This window comes from Chlamydotis macqueenii, chromosome 1 (assembly GCF_036417535.1).
Source record: "Chlamydotis macqueenii isolate bChlMac1 chromosome 1, bChlMac1.mat, whole genome shotgun sequence".
Taxonomy (NCBI): domain Eukaryota; kingdom Metazoa; phylum Chordata; class Aves; order Otidiformes; family Otididae; genus Chlamydotis; species Chlamydotis macqueenii.
The window spans coordinates 40,175,146-40,191,775 of NC_141556.1; the positions used below are offsets into that span (position 1 = coordinate 40,175,146).

A 16,630-nucleotide genomic window follows, 5' to 3' on the forward strand; every position below is an offset into this window, starting at 1 on the left:
CTCACTGTTTTCACATAGCACTCCATAGACAAAACCAAAAGAGAACGTGTTTACATTGGCTGTAATGAATAATTTTATAATGACAGCGGTAGCCACAGCTGGTAACACTTGCATACAAGAAAGTCAAAGCTATTTTCTTGGTAAAAAGTATCTAATAAACCCTTCCTTCTCACAGTAGGTGATTACTTTCTTTTTAAAAGTCCTGACATCTTTCATGATGTGCAAAGTTTCTTATGCTCCAGGGAAATTCAAGAGGTGCGTGTCACTGAATGCCAGTACTCTTCTTACAAAGAGGTGTTGCTTTTCAGTCATAAAGTCATTAATCAGCTAGGACAGCGATTAGAGTACGAAGAGGCTTGGTCAGCACCACATGCTCTGATTATGTTTCTGAACTTCATAGATTGGTAGAGGAAGAAGCCATAAGTTGGCCTTATCATGCAGTCATCACTCAGGGAAGTAATATGCAATATAATATTATATTTGTTTGAGATTTTCATCATTAGGCTGTTGTCCCTAATTTGTATGCTTGAAATAGAAGGTTGCTTACATGGCTGGTGTCACTGTATTACATTTCCTGGAAGGTTTTACTGCTTTATGGCAAGGCACTTCTTCAGGTTATCAGTGGGGTTTTTTTTGTGTGTTAAATATAGGGGGGAAAACCCACTGATTTGAAGATCTGGTGCTTAGATGTGTGTAAAGAAGCACCTCCAGCTCTGTAATGAGACATTTCTGCAGTGGTTTATTTAAACTTTTCTTATATTTGGTTTATTTTGGAGCCTCATCTCTATTACTTTATGTTTGTCAACACTGCATTTCATTTGCTGTGTGGCAGCTCATTGATCACATAGATCTGTATCCTTTTGAACTTCACTTGCTTCTATGTATGTGTTCATCACTCACTCTGATTTAGTGCATCATCAGCAGTTTGAATTAGTTACTGTAGGAATCTCTGCTTCTGTGATAAATTAACTGCTTTTATACTTTAGGTTTCACATTGTACATTTGGAAGAAGAATTTCCATAGAGTGCTTTCGATATACGCTGTCTTTTCTGGTGCTGTTGAGTGGCCACTGTATTGAAATAAATTGGTCAACCTTTCAGAGGAGCTGTCTGGGGAAATGTGACTTGCAGGCTGTTAAATACAGTGAGGTTCAGGTTTCAATCACTTTTTACTATCATAAAGCTGGCTAGTTAGACTTTTTTTCTTCCACACAGCTTAGTATTTCCTGCTTTTTAGACACCTCTGTGCATGTCTGTGTTCTGTTTGAATTGTGGCAGTCAATGTGAAACCCTATCAGAAACTTTCTAGGTGTAAAATAAAGCTCTTGTGCTATTTTCCGTATTACTTGCCACTTATGTCTAAGAATCTAGTAGTACAAGAAATGTATTCATGTATTTCCACCATATTATTTTATAATCTATTTTTACATAGTATATTGAACAGGCTTCAGTGTACCCATGTTATCATACCTATTTATTATATCTTTATTCCCAGTTCACGATAGTTAGCTCCATGCTGTTTAAAATGAGACATCATTAGAGACTTCTTAATTGAGTTTTCTGTAAAAAACAAAAAAAAACCCCAAAAAAATCAGACACCTTAGGATCAGGCTCAGTGAAGTAATGAGCTGCTGTACTGTCCGTGGATTGACAGTGCACATGGAACTACCTGAAGGCTTCCTTTGCTTGGTGGGAGGATGTAACTTTTGCCACGGGCAGAAGCATCTTTACAGCTGGAGAACCTGTGGTGTTGCAGCTCACCTCGCTGGTGCATTTAGTAGATGTTGATTAAAGTACTTTTCAGCTAATTCTGCACCAATCTCCTCCAGTTTAGAAGAGCATGGAGTGTATGACCCTGATGAACATCAAAGTACCACCATGGGCATACTAGCTATGACCTGTCCTTAAGTTAGTTGCTACAAATCAGATCCCTTTTTTTTTTTTTTTTTTAAAAACTCTCTGACTTTTACTGACAGTTGTCAAGAAGATAACCTGAGCATGTTAAAAGCAGGACATAGGAAGTCATAGGAAATCTCATAGGAGCTGACATCACTGTTTTCTACACTGCACGTCATACGAGATTGATAACATCTTTCGCCTTTTCTGGCCCCTCAGCATTTCTCATGCTTCTAATTTACATCACTCTGGATTTTAGGTTTACATTTGTTAAATGAATTCAATGTTACAGACTTTTTCTGTAGCTTTTTCCACCATGACTTAAGTAGGTCAGTAGAAGTTTACGTAAGAAATCTCTGTAAGTTGCAATGTCATAATATTTTTTTCCTTTGAAAGTGTTAAAGATATACAGCATAGTAAAGGCCCGACTCGGATATCACTACCAAAAATGGAAGTTCTTCCTCCAGCTCCAAGGGGATTTAAATATACCATGTGTATAGCAAAATACTTCTGTTTAAAGAAAAGATGTAATTGACAATGCATGATTTAAATGTACTGTTATTTAGAAATGCTAAAGCTAATTTTATCTTTGCATTCTTTTCCTTTTTTTGTATACACCTGATTTTTAATTATGCAATTGCCCAGTGCTTTCTACACAGGACAATGTCTGATTCAATTTACAAAGCAGACGATGCTAACTGAATTGTCCTTCTATTCAGTAGTTCTGTATACTTTTTGTTTGCTTTGTAGCCCCAGTTCCTAACAACTGCTACGTATTTCCTTAAATGCCATCAGTATGATATTACAGCACATCACCAACAGCTGGGAACAGAAGATATAAACCTCACAGGGAGGGATGGGGTGATGCTAGCCTCATTTTACAAATGGAGATCTAGGCCTGCAGAAATTTAAGTTAAAATTCCGTGTTCAAAACACAGCTTCCATTGGATTCATTTTCAGCTGTGAGCGCTTAGTGTGGCTGCAGCTCAACCTCTCAGGGCACCAAGGTGGGCCTCCAGAAAATATCAATCGTACAATTAATGTTGCTTTAAATAAATCAGTGTGAGTGGGGTGCCTGCACATTTAGGAGGAAATTGGACCGATGTGATTAAAAGAAAAAAGATCTACAAAATTTGGGTATCTGTTTCGGAAACCCAATAAGATGTTCTGTCAAAGTATTTAGCATTATGAACGATTCAGAGCAGACTTCACATTGGGTTCAGTCACAGAGTCCAGCTCTGCTACAAATCACACTGCAGGGCCATACGTAATGCTCCCACCATTATAGCAGCCACCTGTTGTGATTGCTGGGGTTTTTTGCCCAATATAGCATAGGTGTTGTGGAGAGAGAGCTGTTTCTAAAAATGTTGCATTAGCAGAATATTCCCGTTTGGTTATATTAACTCCTTTCCTTCCGTTCTGCTCGGCTTTTTGTCCCTGGAGCACTTAGATCAGACAGTTTCCTTCCTTGGCTGCTGGGGTTTGCCAAGATGAGGGAGGGGTGGGATGGGCTCTTCGCGTTCTGCATCAGGCCCCTAACCTCCCTCTAAGCTTAAGCAGCTATGAGCCGTTGGGACAGGGAGAGAGAGACGCTCTGTAGCTGCTTGGTCACCTAAAGTTGGTCAGTGCTAGGAAAAAGCACGTTCCTGAAACAAGATTGTTCCTTCTGACCTTTAAACCTCTGCTGCAGTGCATGGGGACAACAGAGCTTTGCAAAGGAAGGAGTGCCAAGAATAGGTAAAATATGATATTTTTTTCCATACTTTCTTCCTGGTGCTGACTGAAATCTTGGAGAAGAGTTCCATCTGAGATGGACTTTTTGAAGATAAGATTTCAGGTCAAACAGTTACATTTTGGCCACACTGGAGGTCTCAGCAGGGAGAGTGGTAATGGTAGGCGCTGCTGAACCTCAATAGTCAGTGTGTCCCCAGTGCCCACCTTCAAAGCAAGGTTACAGTGAGTGTCGCCTTCATTAGGAGGAAATCATGCTGTCCTTGAGCTAGGGTAAAATGTTGTTTTATTGCTCCATTGCTAAAGCTTCTTACAAAAAGAAAAACAATTAGTGTACACACAATTTACTTAACTTGTTAAGTTTCTTTCCTCAGAACAGGATTGCCCTTTATGACAATGTTACAATCAGTCGTATTACAGATCTTGTGTATGTGTTCACTTGGTGTGCTTTTAGTAAAATTCTCTTATTTTGTTACATGTGAAATTCAGTTATGACTATTTTCTCCTTAATTTTTATTATAGGAATTACTAAGAGGAAGAATGATAGGTATAAAGTCTCAGATAATGTCTGCAGGCTAAGCAACTACTTAAGAAAATGTTTTCTTTTGAAATAAAATTATACTGTTTTCCTGATAGGAGCTCAGTGGCAGCCTCGCCTCTGTTGCTGTGAGGCAGCACAATGGACTTTACCAGGCGCTGAAAGTACACATTCTGTGCGCGATTCTGCAATCAAAATTTCCATTAGCTCCTTAGAAGTCAGTGGGGATATTTCCAGCATAAAGACTGTAAGATTGAACTCCTAGTTAATACTTAATACACGTTGGAAATGCAATAAATCTACTTCTGTTCAGCCCAGTGGAGGATATTCAGAAAAAAACTTGAATCCTTATGGTATAAAACAGGCTGTCATCAAAACTTTCTCCTCCTTCTCCTTCTCCCCCTGTCCTTCTCCCTTTTCCTTTCTCTTTCTCTACTTACTTTTAAAGTTCAGTTCCTGTAGCTAGGTATCCACAGTAGCATGTAGCCGGATATAAATTTACACAATATTTAAGATGTCTGCATTTTGCAAAATTAAGTGCGGCTTTAGTGACTGTATTATATTATAGGGTTTTGCACCCTGAAGAAACATTTGCTCAATTGATACAAACAACAAATAACATAAACAAAATCACTTCACTGTTACTGCTTTCCTGCCTGTTACTCATTGTTACTGTACCAGTGTTGCAGATCATTATGATCTGGACACAGTGACATGACAGTCATACTTACAGCACGTTTTCTTGAGTGATTTGTGGTGACCTTTTCATAGTAAGTAGCATTAATTTATTTCCAATTATGGGGTTTCTACAGAAAAAAAAAGTATTACAGAAAAATGCAGTAGAGATTTTTTGCCTGGTTGGCAATCCCTGGGCATAGTTCAACTTAATGCAGAGGAATAAGCAGCAACCTGTCACAATTAGCAGGTGCCATCCAAATACCTCTGGAAAACATTCCATCATTTTTTGGTGTGCATTAAAAATACATTTATTAAGCAATATCTGGCTTTAGGTTCAAATGTATTATACAGCCAAACAAGGCAGAACTAAAATGAATGTACAAATTCAGTCAAATGTATGCAGTTTAATTTCAAAGAGTACTTTGTTTCTGTAGGATTTGTTCGTAGCTCAGTAGTTTAGTACCGCTACCAAATAATACATCAAATACATTTTTCTTTAAAGCCAACCTTAATATGCTAGCAGGTGTCTCACTGCACAGCAGATACCATCAGACTCTGCTAGGCAATAACTCTGCAATCCTCCTAACTGTTCCCTTTAGACTTCGCATGCAAACTGTTTTGCTACCACACTGCAATTGCTATGTTTCAAAATGGAACATCCTTCCTCTTCATGCTAATAGCTACTAGGTGAAGCTGAATTTTACAAGAGAAGCAAATCTCTCAATTTAATAATTCTGATCTTTTAATAAGGATTCCTGGCAAAGCAGGATGTATTTTAAAGTAGCTGCAAATTTACCTGAATACGAATTTTGAATCTGTTTTACATGTCCCATTCACGTTAAATTCACTGAGTTGCAGTGCAGAAGATGTATTAATTGCAAAACTGTGTTTCTTACCATGTTTGAGGTTTGATTCTTTTCTTGTGTTGGAATGAAAATGACAGGGCTATATTGATTTCAGTTGGGTTACTGCTGATTTACAGTACTGGTCTCTTATCAACAAGAAGCAGGTAGAGCAAAGCAAGTGGTCCCATTTACTTAATGATGGCTCTTGCCTCCTCCTTTCTCTTACTAGTTTCTCTTGTGTCTCAGCCAACAAGCTGTATAGGACAGGACGCAGGTCCTATCTGTGTCCTCTAAATGAATTTTCTACTTTCAACATCATGGGTGAGATACTCTCAACATTGCCCTAGTTCTTCTCCCACTGAAATCAATGCTAAAAATCCCATTGACCCATATAATGCCAGAAATGTCAGTTCTGCTGATCTGATTATTGTTAGAGCCTATGGGACTATTATGAATTACAAAGGAAGAAGGACAGAGTAAAATACTGTAATTACATGGCCTATTCAGCATCATTTGCTCTAGAGAAAATTAAGATTTATTTCCATATAGGGTTGCAATATCACTCTTCATGATTAGTAGTTATAGCTTGCTGTTTGGATATAATGATTTAATTGCAGATATGATATGTTGACAGTGGATATTTTCCAGTTGCTGATGATTGCGAGCATTGTATCACTGTTGTGTGTGAAAAAAACCTAAATATACCTTTTGAAAATAAAGGGCCGGAATTTCAGCTGGTGTGCATTGATGGGATTCCACTGATTTCCTTCCCTAGGATTTTATGCATTGACTGAGATTAGCCCAAAGAGAAGGCAAAACACAGCTGAGGTGGATACTTACATGGTGCCTCTGAAGTATGTTGCACACCTCTCAGGCTTTTTTTAACTTCTTTTTACCTATTTGTGAGTTTTAATCTAGAAGTTAGTTGAGAAGTTCCTGATGGTGGACATTTGAAACGCTGCTTTCCTGTGGTACCACAGTAAAATTATTGAGAACACTGAAATTGTTAACTTACACTTAAGAATTTTGAATTGCTTAATGCAGCTAGAGGTAAAAATAGAGACTGGATAAATTAGCCATTGAGAATGTATGATTGTGTATGAAGCAGATAAAAGAAATCTTTTGTGTTATTATTTAAAGAAAAAGACAAAAAAGCCTTTGAGAAGATTAATAAAAGAAAAAAACCAACAGTCCTGTCTACCAGGCCTGGACATCTTACAGGGAAACCACTTTCAGAAAATGAAGAGACAGACAGAATTACTAGTCACTTAAAATATGTTAGCCAAGAAATTTCTGTGTGGAAGAAACTCAACAGGTAGTTCCACTGATATGTGTAGAATTATTAGAAATAAGGAGAAAAAAAAAAGATTTTCTGTAGCAGATATATCATTTGATTGTTCGAGGTGGCGTAAAAGTCTAATTCAGAGTTTTATTTTTCATGCCAAGCATACAAGGTTTAAGCTGTGTTTATACAAGGACACAAAATTTCATTTAAAGTAGCAGAAGTTGTGTACTGTAACTGGATTTGTTAAACCTGATTTTAGTCCCGTGTGGGCTTTGTAAACCGAAGGTAACTGTTATTTCATTTACTTATTCATGATAATGTTTTCATTGTGACTTGAAATCACTGACTTTAGTCTACCTCAATTCCGAATGACAGTGTCCATACATAAGGTTTAATGAAGGTTAACTAATTCACTGTAAAAATCAGTTTATTGGTGAGAAATGATACTGTCAACCATTATTTGAATATTTGAAAAGAACATTTGGGTATCGCCTTTAGAGATACACTTCAAAATAAACTTTTTGTTTCTCTCAAATATAGTCATTGATAATCTTTTTTTTTATAACTGTCTTCTGAAATCACCACAGTGTTTCTTTCTGCCTGGTCTCTTTCATAATACTCAGCACATACCCTGGCTTAGGAAGTCACCCTTCTGTTTTCCTCAATGCTACCTCCAGCTGCTCATTCCTCTCCATGCATGGCCATCAGTGCCACTTCATTCGTACCAGTGAAAGAGTTTGGAGTTTGTTTTGGTGAATGTGATCAAGGAAGAATGGTGTCTTTGGTGAAGAAGGATAGATTTGCTTCCTGTACAGGCTGTTTCAGAGGTCTGGTTTGCAAAATAGTCTCACAAACAGGGGGATGGGGACAAAGAGGAGCAGAGGTTGTGGAAGGTACTGATTCTGGCTGAACCACCAAAATGTCATCAAACTGTAGCTCAGTGGAGATACAGGAATGCATTTAATCATGTGTGTGTATATAAAACTGATGTGATAACTTTAGTACTAGGTGGGGACTGTCTACACTGCAGGCATGGCCTTGCACTCCTTACGTGCCTGCTGTTTTGATGTAATTTTTATGCTGCTGTCATTGTAGGTTGAAATGCTTTTTTAGTTAGTTAATTCTTGGCTAGGTTGCCAGCGAATAACTTAATTTCTTGTTGGAGAAACACATTTTAACGCAGTAGTATATTAAAATATAGGAAGAACATAAACATATTTGGTCCTCTGGTAGAACTCATTCATGAAAGTTAAAATATATTCCATTACTCTAGTGTATTCTGTAGTTTGGCAGTTTCTCACAGGACTGCCTGGAAGCAGTTTTAGGCACTCTTAGTAATACAGATGTAGAAGGTGAAGGAGTTGCTTGGCTTACCTGACCTGGAAAAATCTGTTTCCAAGTTTTTTCTTGCAGTACTTCTTTGGTAAGTGGTTGATTACAGCTGTTCTTTCAGTTTGGAGGTAGCTCTGCAGCTTGTCTCACTGGTACAAATTAATTCTGACATAAATGGAGTTAACTCCCATCTAATTGGCTTCATACAATGTTTACCATGACCAATAAGGTGAATTTACCTACTCCTTATTTTGTACTCTACTACTTGTCTGACTGCCCAGCCCAGAGGCTAATCATTTCTCTTCCTTAAGGCTCTTTTGTAAAGGTTCTGCTGTATAGCTGAAAAATAATGCAAACTTGGTTATTTTAGCTTTTCTATTCAGTGGTCTTCCTCTCCTATGGAAATCTTCACTTCTTTGTAGCTTGCTGGTACTGCTTTACCACTGGTTCTCATTCCTTCTTGTTTGTCACTCACCATTGCAAACATGCAGGACCTTCCTTTCCCTGACCGTTGCCCAAGCTTTTGTATTTGAATGTTAGGCAAAGTCAAGATAATATACAATAGCAGCTTCGATGCTAGCGGTATGAAATGGGGAAAAAAGGTGGCATGTTATAGTCAGTGAGTCAGCATGTGTCAGGTGGTTTCTGATGGCTTAAAGGTTAAGTATAAAAATTCTGGGAAAACAAACATGCTGGATTTGATAGCTGGAGCCTTAAGAGCCTGATTTCCATCTGAACTAAATGTTTTAGCAGCTCTACATCTTCGGTGAGATACAACAGTCATGTATAAAACTGTTCAACAGGAACATAGTGTAGGCAGAAGGGAGGAGGATGTGCACCCAAGAGTAGGGATGAAATACAAAAGGGAGGTAGAGACAAGACCGCTGTTTCCTAAGCCCTGAGAATTGAGGGGATTCAGGGGAACGTAGCTGCAAGAATTTGATGCCAAATATTTTGCTACTTTTTCCTCACTCATCTTATATAGTGGAACTTCCCAGTTATCTTTAGGAGAAAAAGTAAGTTATTCAATGTTAATCTGTTTCAGATCTCAGCACCACTCACATAAGTCGGGAGCTGTTCCTTCAGCCAACCAATCGACTTCATACAGATAAACTGAGAAAGGAGTTTGGTCCTAGAATTGATGTTTCAGTTCCCGGTTATAGATCTGAAGTCTCCCCTGAAAGTAAGATATGTGTTTGCAGACTCATTCCCCTTTTAACTTCTTTAACCTTTTTGCATTTATCAGTCACTACCTTTTATTAGTTGTGAGTGTTATCATGTTTGGATGGTGGGGTAGTTCATTTTTTTTTGAAACCAAGAGGCTCAATCCCTAGCTGTACTGAGAGAACTAAGATTGCAAAGAGATAAAAGACTTTTTCCTTTTAAATAATCTCCTTTTCTTAAAAAAGTCTAATATAATAAAGGGCCTGCAAGCTTAATCAATACAGCATTAATAAAAACATCTTTCAAAATCCTTTTCACTGTACTTCTATTTCTACTACTATTCAAGCTATCTGCTTCAATATTTGAGTAATAAAATAATTTCAAAAGCATTGAGCCTTTCATTTTTTTTTTGTGGGAGAATTAAGATTACTATTTGACAAAACATTTTATTATAGTCTAAATCTGCTGGGATTTTTTGCAAGATATTAGGTTTTGGTTGTGCAGTAATAGGACTTTTTCATGGAGTGTCAGATTCTGGATTTTTTTTTTTTTTATTTGATGTTAAAAATTACTAAAACACATGTCAGAAAACCACACTGTTTGATGAATTTTTTTTTCATTGATAGATGATAGAAGTGAAGGGATCATATTCCGTTATTCTTTTTAGCAAAGAGTGGCTTCATGTTTTAATGTCAAGATGTTAAGAACATTACAAGAGAATGCTTGCTGAAAATGTAAATCCAAATGATCTTTTTTGTGTGTATGTTTGATTAATTCTCATGTTGAGTGACACTGCACTAGGGTCTGTGAACTCTTTTTCTACTTTCCCCATGACAGAGAAGAAGTTTAGAGATGGCATTACAGTGAAGGAGAAATGGGGAGTTGTAGAAGAGTTCTCTTGAGTCTTGGGTTGTTCAAGAGGTTTTCATGCCATCTTTGCTCCTCATGCGTACCGTAGAGTTAGAGCTGAAAGTTAGGAAGGTGGCTGAAGCATGTCTTAATGCTCCAGCATACTTCTGTTGATGGAACATCTTTTGTAGATGATGGACTTGTGAGTTTATGATGGGAAGCAGCCTTGCAGCCAGATGGTTCTGGGCATATGTCTTTAAGAGAGAAAATGGCTTTAAGTCACTTTACCTCTTTTGGAGCTTTGCTGAGCGCAGCTTAGATGCAGGCAGCTGTGTTTTCAGTGTCATCCTCCTTTTCTGTTGTGTGGCTTGCATTTCCCTTCTGTTTACTTTAGCTCTTTTCTATTCAATGTAAGGGCGAAGGGGTGGCTAATACTCCTGCCCTGGAGAATTACAGTGCATGAGAATATGGTCTTCTGCCTCTTTGCAAGCTACTTAAGACTTAGAGATGGGTCCCCAGGAGGAAAAATGGATTCTATTCCTTCTTGTTCTGTCCTCAGAACAGACAAGCAGGGTATGTATAGATCTTCAGCTCCATTATAATAATTCCTGGGATGTGTTTGTCCCTGCTGCTTGCAGGAGGGTTGGATTAGATGACCTTTAAAGGTCCCTTCCGAGCCAAATCATTCTATGATTCTATTTGATGCTGACAGATATAAACCTTTTCTCTTCCTTTTTTAAGTTGAGTACCTGTCCATGAAAGATACTTCAAGAGAGGCTGCTAATTTAGTAATGAAAGTTCAGGCTGCGTCATGGTAACCCTACATAGCTTTGAAGTCATCAGCTTGGATGCTGGTGACAAAAAGTAACTTTACAGCATAGCGGGGAGTGCTTGGGTCTGGTGGTGTCCTCAGTTTAAAAGCAAGCTCTGGTATGAGAACACGTGATAGAGATCTATAAAAACATGAATGGCTTGGGGAGAGTGAAGTAGGGAACAGTAGTTCACTGTCTCTTCTAGTGCCAGAGCTAGGGAGCAACAGATGACACCAGCAGACTGCAGATGTTTGAAACAGAGGCATCTTCACACAACAGATCACTGAAGTGGAAAATGCGTTTTTTAGAAGGTGCTGCAAATGCTTAACGTTTATGTGGGTTCAGAAGGCAACTGGCCAAACTCACAGAAGATAACTATTACATACAAAGATACTAATCTGCTCAGGATTCCTTGTGCCTTGAAGTGCTAGGAGAATGTACTGGGGACGTATCACTTGTCTTGTTTATACCCTTTCTAGGCGTCTGCTACTGGTTATTGTTGAAAACAGGATACTCCTATATGAGGATGTTTGATGGGACCTGGTTCAGTAACTTTCTGCTCTTAGGCCTGTAGAAAGTGCACTCAGATTTTGGATTGCAATGTAAATTTACTATTGGAAGCCTATTTTGATGCACACTGTTACTTAGGACTGCTTTTTGTTTAGTATGCATTCTATAACACTCCTAGTTTGACACTATGTATATGGTCTCAATGCAACTTTCATGAAATAGCGGATGATCAAGTTTTACACAGTACCAGGACTGTACTTGTGTTTATCAATGTATTTTCTTATTTCAGTGTAAATGTTAGGATTCCTTTTGTTTTCCTTTGTGTGATAAAGATATTAGATTGGATAATAAAATTTTAACTGAGTGATGAGCCACTAAACATCCCAGTCTGTGTATTGGGATAAAAAAAAAAAAAAACCAACACAAAAAAAAACCAAAAGAGCAGAAGCATTTCATCTCTCTGCAGTCTTTCTAAACATAAAATATAAAAATATTGGTAAACGGGATTATTGCCTGGATGGGATAAATCCTCAAGTGTTCCACTCATTTTATTTGACTTTGTAATAATTCTGAAAGCAACTCTCAGAATCAACACATACATCATTTTCTAGTACTGCTTAGAATGCACATATGTATGTTATTTTTATTTACCTTGTCCCACTTTTGTTTATCCTGTTTTAGCTTTTTAATTTGCAATTCAGCTTCTTTGACTTTGAACACTACTGAATGTTTCACTGTGCCTTAAATGATTCTGTATTTTTAGACAAGATGGGAGGACTGTAAGTGCAGCCTATGTAACGTGGTCTTTTTTCCAAGTTAGTCTCATGACACTGTTAAGACTCAGCACTGCATTTATGAAGTCAGTGTTCTCATTTAGCTTTCCTAGCCTGTGATTAAACGGGAGTTGCTGCATGTTGTACTATGAGTTGGCTGACAAAAAGCTAAATCTGTCACAGGTGCTACAATTTCTGTATAAAAAAAATTTGCTTTCCAAATACTAATTATTCCCAAAGTATCTTACTTTACACAACATATGGATAACAGAGTCAGCAAATCTGTCCACTTTTATCATTGTGCTCTAAGTTAGGGTTTGTATCCTACCATTATGTAAAGTGAAGATGGTAGAAATTCAAATGCAGGAGAACCCATTGATTTACAGCCTCTGATGTGTTTTTTAACTTAATTCTTCCAATCAAAATGCGGGAAATGTGTGTCATTCAAGTAGTCATTGTTGAATTTTACTTCTGTAATGGAATGAGCTATTGTCTAGGGACATAGGATGGTGGGAAACTTGTCTCTCCAGATGTTGTTAAACAGAAACATTTTGTGCCTGAAAGGCTCAGACTTAACCTGGTCATACGCATAAACTATTAATTTAGTTAAGTTAATTTGATATGATGGTAGCTTATTGGGCATTGTCTTTCCATTTGCTATGGGAGAAGAGTGGACCCTCAGCCATTGAAACTGTGTCTGAAGTGAAAACATTCAATTTATAACCCCCCCAGACTGAGTCAGGTATGTCATGAAAACACATATGTACATACATATTGACAAGCACAAAATTGGGTTCCCCTCACCCCTTCCCCACAGCTCCTGTTATGGAGAGCCTTTGTGATAACCTCTTACAGTCCCAGTTGCCAGTATGATGTATTTTAACACTGAAACACCGGGATCCCCTAGATAAAACTTTGTAGTTCAGGTAGGCTGTTGCTCAGTTAAATCTTTTTTAACTGATCTAGCTATCATCCAAGTGAACAAGGTTTTGAACAACCTGTGTTGTGCTTTAGCTCTCCTCAGCAGCTAAAATACCACACTCCCCCCTCACCACTCCCTACAGTGGGAGAATTGGTAAAGAAGAGAAGGCAAAACTCATAAGTTAGAATAAAAACAGTTTAAGAGAACAACAAATGATAAGAAAATAGAGATGGAACCAAACGAAAAAAACCCCACCAATAACAGAAAATACTTAAGCACATAATTTACAGTACAATAGCTCACAGTGGATCCTGATGCCTATCTTCTTCCAAGTAGCAAGCACCTCCCTTTGCCACCCTCCTCACTTACATACTGAGCATGAGGTCACACAGTAGCCCTTTGGCTAATTTAGGTAAACTATCCCAGCTGTTGGCTAATTAGTGAACTATCCCATCTGTTTCCCCCAGCCACAGGTGCCATCAGCTCCAGTTCCTCTCCCAGCTCAGGTGAAAATTAACTCTGTCTTAGCCAGAACCAGGACAACCTGCTAAAATAGCAACTGGATCTGTGTTTTAGCAGCTTCTCCTTTTATTGCTAAGAATTACTGAGGAACCCCTTCTGAGATGAGACAAGTATTCAAAATATTTAGCTTGTAGAGTGACTTACCAGAAGAGCATTGAATGCTGTAAATGAAATTTTGAGCAACAATTTTTGCATTGTAGACTAGTTTAAGAAACTGTTTATTTATTCCCTTAGGATGAATATATTGTATATTTCTAGATTTCTGACAAATGCAAACATTAATGTGATTTAAATTATAATAGCAGTGATTCACAGCTCTAGTTGTTTGACTTGTGTATAGTAATACTGATTTGTATTTTTATTTTATTTCTGTAGGACTATTTAACCATTCACAAGTATGGCAATGCAGCCAGAAATGATCTCTGGAACACATTGTCAAAGGTAAAATGCTTTAATCTATTGCACTGAGGGAGAAGCAGGAATTTACTGTGCTATTTTTCTTGGTGAGGCTAGGAGTGAATAGTGCATATTGAGATCTTGAGAACTCAGAGCAAATATAAAAATTGATGCAAAGAAATTCCATTTGAGTTAACCTAGTGGCAACGTTAAAGTATGGGTTTTTGGCAGCATTTCTGTTCTTTGTTTTGTAAGAATATATTTCCTTGCTTGTGTATGTCACTGCTGTGCAGTAAAAGATACTTCATGGAATCCACTGTCATTGGCTTTAGTGGCAACATGCTGAGACCTGTATGCTGGAAAGCACATAAAAGTGCTGAGCTTTAGCGTTTACATCAAACGTGTTTGTGATTTTGTATGGAGTTGATTTGTGTGAAGAACAAAACTATTAAAGCTTTAAAGTTTGATGTAAACAGATAAGTATTTACTGTAATATCTGGCATGCTATAGAGACTTATAGTTGCTATGACCATACTCCCTTTGGTTGCTGTGCCCAAGTTTGGCTTGAGTTTCTAGAGCCAGGTCCCGGGATCTGTAAGGGCACAGTTTAATTTCCATAAAGTGAGCCAAGCATTCCTGAATTTCTTGCCTACAGAGCTAGTCTGGTCACTCCAGAATAAAGACAGAGTGCAAGGCAATGTAGAGTACTGTCAGGGAGTTTATGCACAAGTACCAACTCAGTCTATATGTAAACGTGATAGCTGTCACTGTTGACCACAAAGCTGGGGTTCAGCTGAAGGTCAAGACATCTGCATTTATCTAGACAAGCAGGTATATATGTATAAGCTAGATGTCCAAGCTCCAATTGTTGTCAATGAGGGCTGGATTCAATGTCACTGATGCCTGTTCATAGACACCTAACAACATGACATCCTTGTTTCTAATCTGGAGAGACATGGATTTGATGGACAGACTGCTCAGTGAATAAGGAATTGGCTGGATGGCCACACTCAAAGAGTTGTGGTCAACAGCTCAATCTCCAAGTGGAGACTGGTGATGAGTGGCATTCCTCAGGGGCTGATATTGGGCCCAGCCCTGTTTAACGTCTTTGTGGTGACATGGATAGTGGGATAGAGTGCACCCTCAGTGAGTTTGCTGATGACACCAAGCTGTGTGGTGTGGTCAACACACTGGAGGGGAGGAATGCCATCCAGAGGGATCTTGGCAGGCTGGAGAGGTGGGCCCGTGAGAACCTCATGAAGCTCAACAAGGACAAGTGCAAGGTACTGCACATGGGTCATGGCAATCCCAAGCACAAATCCAGGCTGAGTGGAGAATGAATCAAGACTAGCTCTGAGGAGAAGGACTTGGGGGTGTTGGTTGACAAGGAGTTCAACATGAGCCGACGATGTGCGCTTATAGCCCAGAAAGCCAACCGCATCCTGGGCTGCATCAAGAGGAGCATGGCCAGCAGGTCGAGGGAGGTGATTCTCCCCCTCTACTCTGCTCTTATGAGACCGCACCTGGAGTACTGCATCGAGCTTTGGAGCCCCCAACATAAGAAGGACATGGATCAGTTGGAATGAGTCCAGAGGAGGGCCACAAAGATGATAAGAGGGCTGGAGCACCTCTCCTGTGAGGACAGGCTGAGAGAGTTGGGGCTGTTCAGCCTGGAGAAGAGAAGGGTCTGGGGAGACCTTATAGCAACCTTCCAGAACCTAAAGGGGGCTTGTAAGAAACATGGGGAGAAACTATCAGGGCCTGTTGTGATAGAATGAGGGGTAATGATTTTAAGATAGAGGGAGGTTGATACAGACTGGATATCAGGAAAAAAATTTTTACAGTGAGAGAGGTGAAACATTGGCACAGGTTGCCCAGAGAGGTGGTAGATGCTCCATACCTGGAAACATTCAAGGGCAGGTTGGATGAGGCTCTGAGCAACCTGATCTGGTTGGAGATGTCCCTGTTCCTTGCAGGGGGGTTGGACTAGACGGCCTCTAAAGGTCCCTTCCAACCTGAACTATTCTATGATTCTACTATTTGCCTTAATTCATCCTACCTGGCTTCCAGCTGCAACATGAGATAAGCATGTCTGCTGTAGATCCCCCAGTTCTGCAAGGATATGTTGAATATTTTAGGACATCTCTATTGAAATTTGCTGAGTAGGAACAACTGGAGTCCCAGAAATCTAGTTAATATAGTCAGCAGAGCATAGAGGCCAATTCAGTTGACTAGCCACTACATTATTATTTTTAAATGAGCCTGAACCACTGACTATTGACTAGAAACTTGATGTAGTTGTTCAAATTTAGGCAACTAGGGTCAGATTAGATGCAGTAGGGTGTTCAAGACATTCAGGTGGGTCTAATTGATTTGAC

The 16,630-nt window shown here is 38.9% G+C and overlaps 1 protein-coding gene across 1 annotated transcript in view; it reads left to right on the forward strand.

The window, feature by feature from the left end:
• Positions 1-16,630, forward strand: part of TRHDE (thyrotropin releasing hormone degrading enzyme) — a 212,520-nt gene that overhangs the window by 120,801 nt on the left and 75,089 nt on the right. Inside the window, exon 8 of the mRNA XM_086740041.1 lies at positions 14,232-14,297. Coding sequence (XP_086596167.1) covers positions 14,232-14,297 — 66 coding nt within the window. The remainder of the gene's footprint in view (positions 1-14,231; positions 14,298-16,630) is intronic.